Here is a 17,533-nt window from a genome sequence, read left to right on the forward strand (position 1 = left end):
GGTCGGCTATAGGGTGGCAGCAGGGATGGGAATCGAGAGAGAGAGGAAGGAACGAGGCACTGGTAGAAAAAGGGGCTTTAGTCCCGGTTCGCAACTGCTATTAATCCCGGTTGCGCAACCAGGCAGACGCCTCTCACGAGGAGCACTCAACGAAGAGGAGAAAGGAGGGGGAACGTGGCTAGGGTTTTCACCGGGTGCTGCCGGTTTTATATGACACAGTGAAAAAGTTGGACGGTCAAGATTCGCTCAGAGAGACCATCCAAGGACCCCAGATCCAAACCAGCTGTAAATTTGTAAAACCATGAATAAAAATGAAATACAATATAAAATAAGCTTGCACACTACCATCCAAAGTAGATATTTCCATTCTTTTCTATGCAAAACTTTTAATGTGCACAATCACTTCCCTAACACAGAAAATATTAACATGGAAATGAATTTTTTTCAAGGGGCAATTCCAGCTCATTCCTTATTTACTACGGAGTAGTAGACATACCTAGATCTGAAAAGTACTTGTTAGTACACAAACTGGAGGGAGGTTCTCTCGTCTTCTCCCCCAAATCAGAAGAGCAAAAGCCAGCCATGGGAGATGCGCCCAAGAGCAGCTCCGCCCGCCGCTCATGGCACACCCTCTTCCCCGATGATGCTCCCACACCCACCGCTCCCTCAAGCCCACCCCCAGCTCTCAGGACGCTCCCTCAGTCGCAGTCGGCCACCAATCTGATTTCATCCCCGCAGCTTATAAACAAGTCGCCGGGCCAGAAGATGGACGAGGCCAAAGCTTCTCAGCAGCCGCGCGCCGGTGATCCCTCCGCCAACGAAGTCGTACAGGAGGTGGAGGCCTCCGCCAATGACCGCGTCCAGGAGGAGAAGGAGGCGCCCAAGACCGATCTGCCCGCTTCTGGTCCGGAGAGCACCCCGCTGGATGTGGCTGCCAGTGACAAGAAAAAGGCCGTGGCAAAGGGGAAAGTGGCAGGCATTCGTGTTTGGTCCGTGGAAGACGAGTTTGGCATCCTCGAGTCCCTTGCTGCGTTCGTCAAAGCTTATGGGAAACCTCCAGGTCGCTCCCAGCTGTGTGAAGTCGTCCGCGGGCACGTTGTTGACAAGAAAGAGTTCACCAAGACACAGATTTACGAGAAGGTCCGTGGGCTGAGGAACAAGTACTATACTATGCGGACCACCGCTGCTGCTGCTGGAGCACCACCACCTGGAGATGCTGATGACCTGCGCAAGTATGATCTATGCAGTAAAATTTGGGGTGATTCCCTGATGTTGCCCAAGCGTGAGATAAAAGAGAACAGCTCTGGCCAGCCGCTTCTCCGTAGGGAGTTTGAGGAACTCCGGGACATGTACCCTCACCTCACTCTAATGGTGGAGGAGATCGCTGGTGGTGACCGCTGCTTTCTGAAAAGGGCGTTCGAGTTTATTGATGACGGTACAGCCCGCCAGTTGGATGCCAAGTTGAAGAAACAACAGATTTTGAAAATGAAGATTCATCAGGACCGTACGAGTATCACGAGGGAGGTGCTTAGCACGCTTGTCGAATACATGGCGTAATACGCTAAGTTGGTCAAATATATGATGACAAGGTGTGAAACTGCTTCCTTAGTTTCGTAGTAGTATGTCAAGAACTTCTGCATCGTCATGTGCCCTCAAGTTCTTTATCTATGTTAGCTCTGATGAACCTTGATGGACCGAGTAGTTTATGAAGTGAGCCTGTTCTCCATTCTGCTTTGGTGTCATCGATATTATGTATTATAGTATTAGGACTTACCTGTGATTTGTCCTGATGTTATTATATTATTAGCACTTATCTATGGTACTTTTAATACCTATGATTTAGTATCTTGTTTCTACTCAATATTGGTTCGTCACTCTAGTCATTACTTTCCTATTAACCGGGATAAGTATTCTTCTCTCTTCTCCTTTCAAGAAGATTTTTTTTTCTGTTTTAGCTACTAGCTCAGTTGAATCAGATGTCTTGAGTGATCAAGCTATTTTCACTTTGTATTTAGAGAACCAAAGTTTATAGATTTTTTTAATGAAGTTATGATCTACAGCTGGATGCACGGGCTTTGGATATCAAACCAATAATGGTACCGGTTGCATAGTAGTTCATGAATAATGGATGACCTTTTAGTACTACAGCAAATCATACTCTTCTTATCTTTATTTATGATTTCAATGATAACAATAGCAATTACAGTAAAGAAAAATACCGAATATCTCAGAAGTAATATCAGTCTGTTCTGAAATTTAATGACGTGCAAGCATGACCTGTTCCTTAGTCGTAGATGAAAGGCGAAGAGATAAAGGTGCAGAAGATTATCCATTTAATAAATAAAAAAGTTGCTTTCATGCCTTATATCCAATGAATGAATAATGGCTTTTCCTTGTGACCTTAATAATATGGAAAAGTAAAATTTACTCTTAGGAATTACGAAACCATGATTCAGATGTGCATCTATCTGTCTTTTTGTGTGTATTTGGTATTTGCAGTGCGGGAAACAAATATAATTCTTGTGTGAAGCTGTATGTTTTTCACAGAGAACGTCAGTCAAGTTCTCATGCTGCTCATGAATGAACTCTGAAAAAGAAAAGCACACAAGCAGCTCTCAGGTTTGTCACCACATGAAAAAGCATGCAGGCTCTTGCTTCACTGAAGTGAAGCTAAATGAATATACTAACCCCATCATTAATCACCTTTTTTTTTGATAGAGTGGTTCTGTTATAGTGAAATGCTTCTCTTTAACCATAGTGCTATGCACATTCATCTGAACATATGTGCAAACAAAAGACAATGGAGGTAGGTAGAACACTGCACAATTTGGATCATGGCCAACAGCAAATGGCAAGACAAATCAGATGAATTTCTTGGGATATTTTGAGATAAAACCTTGGCTAAGTAACCTGTATCCAGTTGTCTGTTATTGTGTCTTGATCCAAATTGAGAATTTCAAAATGGTTTGAATTTTTTTAGTGTTATATGCATGCGTATCGAAGTTATTGTGTGCTCATGATGTGGCCTCCCAGGTCACGGTAATGACCAGCTCTGAGAGAGGACTTATGTCTTTTTGTACACGTGGCTGTGTTGGGCATTCCATAGGGTACGTGTGCTGCATTCTCTCTTATTCAGTTCACTTCAGCTGTGCCAGCAAAAATGCTTGGAACAGCTGTACAAGAATACAACTCGGAGTGTCATTGTTAATACTAGGTCGGTTATCTTTCTGATTCAGTTAAGTTCAGCACAGCGACAACGACAATGGGAGCGTTTCTTTTCTATTTTTGTCTCAGTCCTTGGTTTGAAAAGATGAAAGAGTAGTGCTGCCCTTCATGTTGCACTTCCTGTTAATCTTACACACACCACTTCTCTTCCCTTACCCTGCCATTGCCAAGATCGGGCACGATACAAGATCGCCGTGTCCAGCAGTAATGTCTGAAACAGCCACACAATGCAGGTCGGTCACTTGCTAGGATTAGTCCTTAATTTGCCTTCTTCGACGCTTTCTTTGTTTCCAGCAAGATTGTTGATTCTTTATCACTGGAACCTTCTTAGTCTTGGTGTTGTGTCTATTCTCCAATGCGTGTTAATGGATCCCTGAGTCTTTTCTTTTTTCTGCATTTTTGTGGATTGCAGGGGAAATGTGGGCGGCAGCGAGGCTGGTGGGTGGTGGCATGAGGATGGTGGAGTCCCTGAGACTGAGAGGGAGGCTGCTCGTGGAGAGGGTGGCGTCCAAGGCGGTCAAGGAGCATGCCGACTAGCTCGCCACCAGGGTACCTTCTCCTCTAAATATTTGTACTCAGGCGTCAAACTCCTCCAACCGCAACTGCCTTTTGTCCAAGTTGTTGTGCAGTTGTCTGGTCACAGTTGTACGAACCAGTAAGAGATTGCCTATGCTTTTTTGTGCATTGGCTGTGCACTGATCAGCAAAAGCTCCACTCCCCGATCAGGAATGATGCCCCCCAAAAAGATAAATTCTTGGAACAGGACAGGTTCACTCTCTGTCCTGTAATCCTAATTGTTATACATCGATCCTCTCTTTATACTTAAACTGATACTTGCTGTCCAAACCATATGGTTTTAACGGTCCAAAATCTAGCCCAACCATTGTATCAAACAAACGGTCGTTGCCGCTCCATGATGCGCTCGCCTGCTGGTCCAGCTCTCCGATGGTACATCCATATATACCCCCTAGTCCGCATGGTGGTGCTTGTACTATTGTAGTTATTCCCTAATCTGCTGCCCACGAAGCATCCCATCAACTCTCCCAAAATTTTCTTTGCTCTCGTAGCTTGAACTGGTGCAATGCTGTCTCAGTTTCACGTTATAGAAAACAAGATGTATATGTATGTATTTTATTATATGCAGTTTCTTGTCATTATTATATGCCTTGTTTTTTAAGCACCGAGTTCAGATTCTTTGATTGTAGATAACAAGACCGGGAGATTTTATTAAATGTAATTTTCTTTGTCATTTATCATCTACCTTGTTAAGCATCGAGTTCAGATTCTGTGATAACATTGTTTCTTTTATCATCATACATGTAAATTAAGGAAACAAGACTATGTAACCATGCTTTTAATTTCAGCTTGCAACTAAATGGGGAACTATCTGAATACGGTTGAGACAAAGCATGCATCCCATGATGAGCAAGGAAATTGACACCATACAGGTACATATGTATGTTCAAACAAAGCTACTGTACTATTTTTTTTTTTGATTTGCTGCTCCCAGGTTTAAAACAAAATGCATATGGTTGTTTCTCTTGGCTAGATTGGGAAAAGAGGCAGAGGTAAGGTTCAGTCTTACTAACCATATCACAACAGATATTGGTCACCACATGGCCATGAGAAAACCTATCTATCATTCCAACAAATTTATGCATGTAGCCTACGCTCCACTCTCTATGCACACATTCTATATATGTACATTACAGCACCAGCATATATCAAATCACAAGGCAAGGAAATAACTTCTACAATTGATTACAGAAATATCTACTTTAGTTGCATGCATGTCAACTGGGAAGAGACAAAAGCAACGAGATAATCATCATATATTGAAAATAAATAAAAACCAGCATGCCTAATCAAAGCTGAATACGTATACAAGCTATTGCTGCTTTTTAAACTTATTGTTGGATCTAAAGAAAACTTAACTTAACCGTGCTATTGAACTGTGTAATGGTGTTAGATATTTTAAATTATATTACACATAACTAAATTTATTTGATGACTTCGTATCAAGTTTGCACATCGACTTAGATGAAATATAGGGTAAGTGCTTCCCCGTGAACGCATTTTGGCTTGGTCATTTGAAGCAATAAGTGAATGTAGGAACTATTAGTTAGCAAATTATCATTCCTTTTGAGTTTGTGTACAAGGAACATGATTGAGGAAGCAAGAAGGAATGCAAGGCTGCAAAATTTGAGCGGTTCAAGCAAGAATGTATCGAAAGGAGACAAAAAGGTATAGATTATTTTCTAGGCATGTGGTAACCGGTCTTCTCTAACACATATTTATTTCACGTTTGCAATGCATGGGTATTTAGTTAGTATATTTAGAAATTTGTGCAACTGTAAATTTAAAAACTAGAAATGCACAACTACCCACTTACATACTTCTACGGGTAATTAAAGAGTTCCGCCAATTTATTTTTCAACTCTAGGTTTCATGATATGGAGTTCCACCTTGCTCCACGTAAAAGTTTCATGGGCTTCAAGAAATGACTGTGAGATAGAAAATCCATAGTGTATGATTGGTGTCACCCTTTTAATGCACACTAGTGGTTGGGGCGCCCCTTGGGACGCCTCCTCGCTGGTGCTCTGCAACCCAATCCCAACGCCCAAATGACAAAATGTCACATGGGTCTTGTGCTGCTCAGCTTGCTCAGCCTGTATTTATGTATACCTTAGCACGTCGAAAAGCAATTGATTGATAGCTTGCGTGCTGAATTTTGAACCCTTCTTTGTTTACTTGGTCACATAAACCATAAAATAAACTCTGGAGCGGTGAAATTATGGCAGATCGTATTACAAAAGAATATGTCCATTTTACATCTTGCAGCAATAGAGCACTCTCGAGAATAATTTTGTAAATGAACTCCCAATTTCATCATCTAGAGCACCCCCTGCTACACTGACAAATATCAAGGTAGCTGGGACGCCAAAGCACATAAGTATGGTAGAAACATAATTAAGGAGTAAATAAGGCATCCAGTTGATCACCATCTAATACAATACATTATTAAGAAGCCAAATAAATTGATTCACGTAACCATGGAGAAACTACAATTGTACATTTATCATGAAACAAAGCCAGACAGACAATGTTATGTTTTTAGGCTATCGCTTCATAGGCCATGGTAGCTTCTGATATCACAACATACCCGTCTCCTCATCTTCTTTTGGCATAACAGAATAAAGCTTAGATAGTTCTGAATCTACATGTTCTGGCAAAGGAAAAACCATGTACTCGTCAATTTCCATTTTGACATAAAAAGTAAAAAACTCAAACACCAAGAAATAATACAGACGGTGTAAAAGAAAATCCATGAGCAAAAATACCCATAGTTCCGATAAACATGCTCGATACCTCTGGGGCCACACGAGCAGAGTTTCTCATGGTAGTCCCATTAATAAACGGTTTACACAGTGTAAAAGAAAGCTTGTAACAGAAATATCAATATAAATTTGCAGCAAAAGAAAGAAAAGAAAACATCTGAGTAGGACAGACTGCTCCGTGCCAATCTATTCTGCAAGAGAAATGCTAATTCATAAAAATTCATGCCAAGACTACCTGCCAGAAAACAAAGGGGAAAGAACCTTGCGTCTATATTAAATTTCCATTGTTTCAGAAATAAGTAATACAGCTGCACATAGATAATCAAAACGCCATCATTGATTCAAACCTAAGAACAGCTATGCTCTCCAGTCACATCTGTGTTACAAATGTATTTTCACAACAAAAAATCTCCCCTATGAGTCTGCTTAAACTGATGATGGCAGATAATTCAGTTATTACCTAATAGCCAATAACGATGTAATGCAGACGCTAGAAATACTTGCAACGCCGCATTAGTTCAAATAAGAAATCCATTCCAAGGTCAGATATCGGAGGGATTGCTTCTCGCTGAAAATACATGTAGACAAAGTTAATAAAAGCAAACATACTGAAAATAACTTTGTTTTCAACAAAACCTGAGAGTATTGCATTGTCAAGAAAGCATACTTCAGAACACGTTTTCCACCGAAGGAAAGGTTTAAGGCACCATCCACCTAAGATAACAAGTTAGAAGGATACATACCGAGATGATCTTCAACAAAAGTGACCACACAACACAAAAACAATGAGAAAAAAGATGAAATAAATACGCCAAGTAATAACTCCGTAAAAAAGAGCTTTCTTAATTTTTAACCAAAGCAACATTCAATTTTTGTTTGCAGGCTGAATATTGAGCAATCTGAGAAACTAAAGAGAGAATGTAATAGAGCCTTGTTTAACCCGGTACTTCACTACACGGGTACACTCGATCCAGTATCCATCTATAGAGATAATTGAAGAGCATAAGCATGATTACTCCATTAACGACATTGTGCACTTAGTGCTGCTGCAACGCTATAAAATTTCTTTCATCTGATATATGTGAAAAAATAGTGCATGGAAGAAAACTAACTGAGCTTGGCCTTATTGTACACAAATAAATATAAGCAATAAACTGCATGGGCGATAGATCATTTTGCAGAGAATTTCAGGCTCACTCTGTAGATATAGTAGCTTGTTGCCCAATTGAGAATCCCAACAGTCAGATACAGTAGACAGATATATCCACTATGATGGCTTGTTTCTCAATCAATAAAATAGGAACCTTAGCAGTTCTCTGTAAACAATATAGATAAGGTACCCACAAAAAATGAAGCATGTAAGTCATGTAGAGTAAGAAACATTGGCGTTGCTAAAAAAGCCTACAAAGGGGGAAGTGGCTACTTACAAGCTGGGTGTTCTTGTTAACTGAACAATTACTCAAGGGGTCATTTATCTTGATTGTTCAAGGCATAGAGAATATCAATTTGAAGTGAACCACCTACATGTTAGCATTGCATATGGAAAGTAAGACAACATATTCTGCAAAGCTGTTGTTCTGCTAAGTTGTTCAGTTAATATAAACAATGGTAGCTGGTAAAATTAGGAATATAAATTGCACATATATAATCCACCATTGCCCATAAAAAGACAACTGAGAAACAAGCATAAACATGAATCAGATTTAAAAACCCAAATAGATTATAAATGGGCTGAAGCTTGAACCATAGAGAGCAAGGAAACACATAAATATGGAAGCTTACCAGCGAGTTTGTTGCTTGCTAATGCACTCCTCAAAGAAATATTGTAACCAAAAATCCCTCTTTATAAGTAACATTGACATTGATGAGTAAACAAGAATGTATTAGTAATTTTTGGCATATGTACAAAGATGCACATACATAAACCGATAAAGGAAATTTGGAGAACATGGTAGGACAAATAATTGCCCAGTTTTTGCTGCTAAACTCAAATGGTACTCTCACTGCAATCATGGAGATTTCATCACAGTGAGACATCCAAGATAAAAGATAAACGAGCAGAGTTTTTTTTTTTAAAGCACTCTTTGCTTATCCGAAGGACTTGAGTGCACACAATAGGTGAGATGGTGGAGCTGCTCATGGGGGATGAGTGGATGGCGCCAACTGCATCAGATGTGTTCATCATGGGATTCATGCATCCCCATTGGTATGTCCTGCTGGCGGCGACGTCCGATGATTCATCTCGCCATCGGATCAACAGCTCAATAACCGCCTCTCTCAATTTCCTTGTACAAGACTGCTGCACAGAAGACACTAATTCTCAGATTTGTGCTTTGCAATAATTTATAGAGTTAGAAATATGCTAAAACTTGATCTCTTATGTTGCATGTCCACGCCATGTCGACTCCTATGTCAAATTTATAAGTAAAAAATAAGGGAAAAGTGTGGTGGAGCAGATGCACTCCACGCACCCACCCCTTTTTTGACTTTTTCTTTTTCATATCCTTCAAATTATATAATATTTTGATTAGATTTTTTGCAAGTCACTCAAAAATAACAAATAGAATGGGGCAAAAATAGTTCGGAATTTTTTTGCGCAAATTTAAAATTTAAATTATTTAAAATTCAAAATAAATTCCTGATATATTTATATACATAATGACATAAAAAATCCAAAATATTTTTCCCATAGTCTAGTTGTTATGTTTGAGTGATCTGCAAAATTTCAAGTTAAAAAATTGTGTGGTGTGACAGATATAAAAATGAGAAGATGTTTGAGAGGGGGAAAAGAGCTAGCACGAATCTTGATGCAGTGTAGCGGTGCAGATACGGGTGCGCACCAAGCACTTGCTCTAAAAATCCACTCTCAAAAAATAAATGAACAAAGCCAGATGCTTGTCAGACAACCCTCTCTTCAAACCATCAAAAACATGACTGACTTGATGTTTCAGCATGTCATAATCCTGCAGGTGCGCATATTCTACTATATTTTAACAATTTATCTGCTTTCACAAACATGGATTTTATCTGCTGAAAACAGCTTAAAAACAATATCCATTCTACATACTTACTAAGCTGCACAGAATAGTAGATGAATTTCTTCTTGCTTGCTTAGTGAGAATCTCAGGAACTGAAAATCAACATAAATCTAGAATCTAGAAGGTCAGAAGCATATACCTACACATTTATCTATTGGGTTGTCGAAAATTGACGACTTCAATGTACCAAGGTAGAAACTAAAGGTGCAAAGCTAGGTCTGCATAAAGAAAATGCTTGACTAAGCTAAAATACCCGTTGCACACAAAAATGATAATAAGTGTAAACCACTGAACATAGGAAAGTATCTAACGGCATACATGAGCACAAGATAAAATCTCCTACTTCAAGAGAAGAATTTTTTTAGGGTCAGTACACATGTATCTGGCTACAAGAAAAATCCTTGCATACCAATGGAAACACAATCTGAAAAATAGACATGAAAGATCACATGAATGAGCAGCAAATTCGAGCACAAGACCTCTAAATGAGAGAAGCAACCATCCATTCCCCTATTGTTTATTGATGCAAGCAGGAAACAGAATAATAGACTAAAACTTCATGATACACCTACAGGATGAAAATGTTGCCCAAAATGTTGCTACAAATCCATCTGGACCTTACTAATCTACAAAAGGGTAATTATGTAGTTCAAAACAGAAAATATTACAGTATTGCCATATATCACATATCAACAATTTCTCAGATGCGTTTAACTGTTTGCTCTATTTTCCCCAGACAAATTTTCAAATAACAGCCTATAACCAATAATGAAGCCCAGAACCAATAGAAAACCACTATCAATCTGGATGCCTCAGTCACTATACGATGGAAAAAGGAAACAATCAAAGTATACCTTTAATCCAACGCTTTAATGGAGCTTCTAGTCTAGTCATCGTATCCCCACATCTACAGCTAGCAAATCTCCTTATCTGATGTAAATAGAGGGGAAAACTCCCAAGTAGCACACCCGTAAATGAGAAGATAAGAGGAACATGTGGCTGGAGGGGTTTGAAGAATTCTCACCAGCACAGGCCACAACAATGTCCGTGGAGACTTCCAGAGACACTGGACCAGGAGGAGGCGAGCAGTAGGCCGACGGAGAGGTGAACGGCCGGTTTGCATCCTCCTTTTGCTAGCCACACTCACATAGCTAGAAGGTCCAGCCTCCGGCGTTATCGTCACATACCTCGTCGCAGCGGTATCCCGCCACAGACACCTCCTTGCGGGGTGTCCTGCCCCCGTCCTCCTCCACTGAAGATCCTCCTTTGGCTCGATCTGCCGCAGCAACACCTCATACACAGCCTCGCCGGAGCCCTAGCCGCGAGGCCCTCGCTCACTAAAGCGACGGCGCCACTTGTTCTTGTCCTCCAAGTAGGCCGAGGCCGCAACTTCTGCGCCTCCTGATCACCAAGCCGCGATTGCGTGAACCACCGGCCAGACCGCTAGAGTCTAGAGGAGAGAAGAGGGAGATCTGGGGCGGCTGGAGGGCGACAGAGCAAGCAGGAATAGGGATTGGAAGCGGAGCGAGCGCGCTGGGTGTGACGGCTAGGGTTTCTATTGGGTGGTTTTGTTTCACGCTGCAACAGCCGAGATGCACGCGGAGCTCAGTCACAAATCGAACTGCTTGGAATGCTCTCGCTAATGCCCATCCCTTGAGCGGTATCGTGGAGCGCCCCTGCATAGGCCAACCATACACGCACTTGCTTGTTTTCAATTTGTTGTAGCAATAGTCAGTGATTGCAAATTTTAGATGTGTTTTCCCAAAAAAATATCATAGACGGTAGACGCCAAACCCTTCGTCCAATGTTCAAGAATCAAATTTATGAGAAGAAGTTGATGCATACAAAAGAAAAAAGATTCAGTGCATTACAGTTTTCAGGGTTACACAACGGATCCTAAAAGAAGTAACACCACAGAGAGATAAATCGACTTGTCATCGACTTGACCACCTTCCACTTCAAGGCAGGCACATGAAAAGTTTTATATTTTCTGTCCTATTTGTTTCTTCTCTTGCCTCCAAGAAGAGCTCTGCAAAGAGTCTCCTCAACGATGAGAAATAAACTATGGCCATTGTAAGGAATCTCAGAATTTTACTAGAAGTTGGTGCATAAAAGAAGGAGAGATTCAATGAATTAAATTCTCAGAGTAACCCAACGGATACTGAAAAAGGTAACATCCTGGAGAGAAAAACCGACTTGACTAGCTTCAAGGTAGGATCATTCAAGCCGGCACATGAAAAGTTTTGTGTTTGCTATCATAGCTAGTTCTTGCTCCTTGAAGCATTTTTCGTGCCATCCTTTTTAGTTCTCCACACAGGGTCATTCGAAACATTCTCCTCATCAATCTTGGGTGCTGTAAAACTGAAGATTTCCACTGATAAGCTATCTTTGTACTCTGGACTCTTGTCGAGAAAGTCCTGCATATCCGCTGTGCGCTTTGCATGCTTCCCATCTGGCAGGATATGGTGAATATCCATTTTTGCAAGATCACCTCTCATGATCACCAGCCTCTCAGTCTGGGGTGGAGGCTTGTCCACAACCGAAATGCGGCTGCTGTCGTACTCAATGTCTGCAGGGTCTTCACACGAGCAGCAGCCATGTCTTTACTGCAGAACCATGGGTCTTCAGTGAAGTTCTCACGCATTGTCTCAGATTCATCTTTGGTTGTAACCGTGCACCATTTTTGACATCCACAACACTACTGCGCACAAGCCAATGGATTCCTCTGGACCTTGTTTATATACCTTGCCAAAATCAGAAGGTTTTTTCTTAGAATTTTGTTATATTAGGAGAACAGGCAAGCGATTCATCTGAACTAGGAATTTTCTACTGTCCATACTACTTGTAGGATGGTAGTTGGATAGTGAAAAAGGTACTGCAAACACATCTATATAGACACTTAAAATAGAATGCATGCTCAATGTATAAATCTGTTACATGAATATATTAATTAATTTTCCATGCTGCCAGTTGTCTTTGGCTCAACAATGTCATAACACATTCTTATAAATTTTGTCCTCAGCAGAGCTTCAAGAGGCAATTTCTCTAATAAATTGTTCCTTAATTCAAATTTTTTTCGAAATGGGAGCATCGCCCCAGCCTCTGCATTCAAAGGATGCACACAACTTTTCTTTATTAAATTATTTGTAAAGCCTTACAAAGGAGATACAAAGATCAAACTCGAAGCCACCTTTCCAGCGATAACTCGCTATACCTGCAAAAGCGATGAAGGAGGTGACCATGAACAGGACCATTACTCTGATAATACACCAACGCACATTATCTAAAAACCGAATGCCTTCCAAAGCCGCCCATTGGTGGGTGAGAAGCACAACCAGTTAAGTAGACCCTGAGCGTACGTCATTACACACGCCGCAGAAATCGCTACCACCGTCTTCCTCGCACCCATCTTCAAGAGGGATCACCGCATTGATCTTGCCAGACCTGCCGTTGATGTCACCATGACGCTAGACAGCTCCTCCATCCTGCACGCGTCCAGCAGTCCACGACCCTGCAGCTCCACGCCGCCGAGAATCATCGACGTCAACGTGGTAGGTGAACACCACTCCACCAAGATCCACCTCCATCCACAGAAAACCTCCATTGGCCTCTCTGACCATGCACAACTCCATGAATGATGCCCTTAGGAGGGAAAAGACTTGGTAGCGCCGCCATCATCTGATCCATTGATCTAGGGTTTCCCCCAGAGCGGCACGAGTGGGCAAACACGGGCTGCAATGGCGATGCCTTCAACAAGGTAACGACGCATGAAATGCCGCCATCGCCCGCCGTGACCGGAGTTGGGGCTCGGTTTTCACCGTCATCCGCGCTTTCCCAACTCGCCTTGGAGACCAACCTGCCAACCACCTCCGGCGAAGGAGGAGGCCGCCACCACCATGCCCAGGCCAGCCGCCCATGGCGTCCTCGTGCCTCGGAACAGCCTAGAATCCTGCATGAATCTGGAGTCACACAGCAGGATGACCGCAGCCCCGAGCCCGTCAGGGCCCAGAGCGGACACGAACCACCGCCGCCGCCCGCCAAACGCTGGATATTATCGGGGATATCTGGTCGCCACCGCTCCATGGCACCACCATCGACCAGGCCGATGCGGATCGCCGCCGCCGGCGGTGCGAAACCGCGCCCCCATGCCTGTCGGGGTCGAGGAAGTCCGCCGCCGCCACGCCTCCAGGTCTTTGCCCGGCGGCGCCTCAGGCGGCGGCGGCAGGAGGAAGGCACCCAAGGGAGGGGGAGGAGGGGAGCAGCTAGGGGCCACCCGGCGCGGCGCGGCGCCGCCGCGTGGGTGCGGGAGGGTTAGGTTAGTTCCTTAATTCAATTGATTGGGAATTATAAATTTACTAAAACTAGTTTTATTTTGGACCCATCACTCACAATTGTTAGTTACATAATGCATGGTCTATATTATATACATATATTGTGATGAAATCTTAAGAACTGGAAATAGGTGAAACAGATGAAAGGACAATTTGCACCCTCTTTCAATGGTGGTGCTTCGACTTGAACCGATGACCGAGCGAGCAGGAAGCGTCAAGCTGGACCGGTGAACAATAGACACAGACACAGGCAGCCGTGTGGTAGCCACTTTTCTAACGTACATTATCGCTCGATCAATATATATGGTGCATTATCGATCGGATGGGGGCGGAAATCAAGGGAGAAAAATCAATCAATCACAGGGGGTTTATGCGTTTAAGAAAAACTAGAGTATGGTACGTCGTCTTTCCTCCAATCCAATCAATTGATTGATGATGATTTTTTTCCTTTTTGCATGCTTTCCCTCCAATCTCTGCTATCAGTTTTGGTAAAACTTGATCTGCTCACGATCGCCTCCAATCTCTTCTCCATTTAAAGGACGGACAGCATCCATCGGAATCCCAACGCCAACACCAACGCGAAGGCCGTTTCCATGGCCCCAAGTCCCAGCCGCTCCGCCTCCTCCGAGTATGACACCACTTCCGGCAGCTCCGACCACAGCAAGGTTGAGCAGCAGCCTCAGCACCTCCCGGAGCAACAGAACTCTGGCTCCGACCACGACGGCCGCGACAGCTACGAAGAAGAATCTGACGAGGAGATCGGGGGTAATGGGGCGGCGCCAAAGCCACCACTGTCAGCCTCCAACGATGTGCTCACGGATTCAGAGTCGGAGGACGACGAGGTGCTTTCCAAGAAGGCTCCCAGCCCTTCCGCCCTTCAGTCTTCATCTGAGGAAGACACATCTTCCGGCAGCTCCAACCATGATGAGGTGAAGCAGCAGCCTTCACCGCTTGCTGAGAAACAGAACGTCGGCTCCTATGATGATGGCGGCGACAGCGACGAAGAAGAATCCGACGAGGATAATGTGGTGGCGCAAAAGCCATCACTGTCAGACTCCAACGACATGGTCCCAGATTCACAGTGCGACGATGGCGTGGTGCCTCCCAAGACCTACAGGAAGGCCACCAGCCCCTCCGCCCCTCAGTCCTCATCTGAGGAAGGCGATGATTCCACCGGCTCCGGAGACGAGGAAGAAGAATCAGACGAGAAGGATCAAGTCCCAGATACTGAATCCAACCCCAACGAGGCGCTGCCGCCCAAGCCAACGCCCCTTTCAGAGGAGAGTCTGCCCATAGCCACTGATCCCACCGAGAAGCCCGAGCCCAAGAGGAAGCTCTCGCCGATGGCCCCATTGCCTCAGCTGAAAAGGATCCAGCCGGCTGAGGTTACCCAAGATGATATGGCTAGGAGGGATTTGGAAAAGCTTTTTAAGGAAAAGTGTAGTTCTTACAAGCACCTCGGCCCCAGGATGCTGGCGCTGGAGAAGGAGTATACGGGCATCGAGGTTCCATTCTTGATGATGGATGACAACAAGGCTCGAGAACTCGAAGGTAATCTACACAAGCTGGAGAACTTTGTGACCAATGCATTAATCAAGTCGCTTAAGAGGTCAGTTGACTAATCATCTACAACTCTACTACCATGTGCTTACATATGTTTCGTTTCACACTACACTGCCTGGATAGTTACTTTATTATGACCTCCCAAAGCTGAATTAAATCAACATGGCCAAGATAATTTCAAATTGACTTTGTTATATAGTACAAAATTATCCTTTATCTATTTCAGTGCCAATCTATGTTAGAATATATAGGACGGTCATGTATATCAGATTTGTACTTGATGTATAATAGATGATTGCATTTGATGGGGGTTAGCACATAGCGTAAGAACTGTTGCATTCACTGGCGGCAAAAAGGATTCTGCTTGCATAACACACAATTAACTTACAAGTTGTTGAAGTTCATTGTTAGATTTTAAATCTTTAATCATGCTTCACCATTGTCAAGTTTGTTTGTATGTAGTTCAGGTTCTAGGAAGTGTAGCCTGGTATGGTGCATGGTGAGATGCTTGTGCCCTTCGGGGCGGCATATATGCCAGAAGCCGAGTGCTGTATGAAGTAGCCGCACAAAACTAGTCGACACAACATGCATAAATTATTTAGTGCATGGCCAATTGTTTCCGTCAAATAGATTGGTGCATGCAGGTCGTTCTAGTGGAGAGATTCCAGGATTGAATTAGCTAGTTACATGCATCTTAGACATCCAAGAGTTAGAAATGGTCATGGTTAGTTAGTGGATTAGTGCATGGGTTAGTGGCACGGTTAGTGTGTGAGTGCATGGAGTTAGTGGTTAGTGGAGGAGTGGCATGAGTGTTTGCCTCTTGTATATATATATATATATATATATATATATATATATATACTTTTGATGAAGTAACTACGGCGGCAAAAACAAATATGGCATATTTTTCGTCGAGGGGAAGTGCCTCTCAGCAAAGCAAGTTGTGCTTCTCCATCGATTGTGTGTGCGTGTGGTCTACATATAAGAAGATATAAGAGAGGGGCGGGGGGGGGGGGGGGGGGAGGGAGGGAAGGGGGGGGGGGGTTAATGAGAAGTATAATATAAGAAAACAGAGCCGAGAGATTCAGACAAATGCAATGTCCCATTTCATCATCAATTTGAAGTGCTTACATATGTTCACCAATCAGTTTATACCATTTTATTCGTACCTATTATCTGGTTTATATTTTATTACAGAGTATTATAAATAAGGCGTGTTTTATTATCCCAGTATATGATTCCTTTCCATAATAATTTTTTTTTGAGTTTGGATATCCAATGTAGTAAATATTGAGTAGTTAAAACATCCAGTTGATTTGTATGCAGTATCACGATTCTTATGTATGTGCTTGAAATTTATCTTATTCTCCTGCTCCTGCTCATTGACTGATTGTTCTATACATTTGTTCTTTATATATAATCACACTTCTGATAGTAGCAATCTAGCAATGAAATGGCTCTGACTTTGACTTGCCAATTTGTTGTAGCCCTGGAGTGTGAAGCAACTGTGGACTCTATGGACCAACATGACGAATAAACTCGAAGTGGGTCAACATTAGACTATGTCGGGTCAACATTAGACTATGTCGGAATTTTGTTATTCAGTTTTTATGCTGCTCAGTATCTATAAATACTCTATGGAGGTATTAGCGTTACCAAGGTTTTGTCTAGGGCGGACATGTCTGAACTACAGATTTAAAGCTCTAAGGATTTGGATCTCAGAACTGGGTCATATTTTGCCGAAATTATATATGCAACCGAAGTTTATCTATTGCGTTATTCTGTTGTTGATGTGAGCCAGGTCATTGTGCTTGTGTGCTGAGTGCATTGTGCATGGAAGCAACCACAACGCATCGCTCTTCTGTTTCATTATTTTTGTGATATGATTGTGGGTGTAGCAAGTATTCCTCCGTTCCAAAATGTATTTTTTTAGAAAGCTTGTTTAGCTTTCTGAAAAGTCTTATAGTTTTGAACGAAGGCAGTACTTCCTTAAATTGTTGTTGTGCAACTTGGCCAGGGAGTGCATCGCTCGTGACAC

General features: G+C 42.7%; 2 protein-coding genes and 1 pseudogene across 2 annotated transcripts; 2 read left to right on the top strand and 1 right to left on the bottom strand.

Moving 5' to 3' along the window:
- Window positions 1–521: 521 nt before the first annotated feature.
- On the top strand, window positions 522–1,792 carry LOC127342187 (uncharacterized). Its single transcript, XM_051368139.2, has one exon. The coding sequence runs from the start codon at window positions 583–585 to the stop codon at window positions 1,555–1,557; it is 975 nt and encodes a 324-aa protein (XP_051224099.1). The 5' UTR covers window positions 522–582; the 3' UTR covers window positions 1,558–1,792.
- Window positions 1,793–3,414: 1,622 nt separating this feature from the next.
- Window positions 3,415–17,232, top strand: LOC127342188 (uncharacterized). The gene is made up of 4 exons (XM_071828102.1): window positions 3,415–5,469; window positions 14,064–14,328; window positions 14,471–15,541; window positions 16,983–17,232. The coding sequence occupies exons 2-4, from the start codon at window positions 14,255–14,257 to the stop codon at window positions 16,993–16,995; spliced, it is 1,158 nt and encodes a 385-aa protein (XP_071684203.1). The 5' UTR covers window positions 3,415–5,469; window positions 14,064–14,254; the 3' UTR covers window positions 16,996–17,232.
- On the bottom strand, window positions 11,863–13,139 carry LOC127339554 (methyl-CpG-binding domain-containing protein 4-like; annotated as a pseudogene).
- Window positions 17,233–17,533: the final 301 nt, after the last annotated feature.

The sequence above is a fragment of the Lolium perenne genome, chromosome 3 (genome assembly GCF_019359855.2).
Source record: "Lolium perenne isolate Kyuss_39 chromosome 3, Kyuss_2.0, whole genome shotgun sequence".
Lineage (NCBI taxonomy): Eukaryota > Viridiplantae > Streptophyta > Magnoliopsida > Poales > Poaceae > Lolium > Lolium perenne.

Excerpts from the sequence above, each read along its gene's own strand:
- LOC127342188 (XM_071828102.1), top strand. The coding sequence starts at position 14,255 with ATGGGGGCGGAAATCAAGGGAGAAAAATCAATCAATCACAGGGGGTTT. Across the intron at positions 14,329-14,470 it reads TTAAGAAAAACTAGAGTATG|GACGGACAGCATCCATCGGA; the intron begins GTACGTCGTCTT and ends CTCCATTTAAAG.
- LOC127342187 (XM_051368139.2), top strand. The coding sequence starts at position 583 with ATGGGAGATGCGCCCAAGAGCAGCTCCGCCCGCCGCTCATGGCACACC.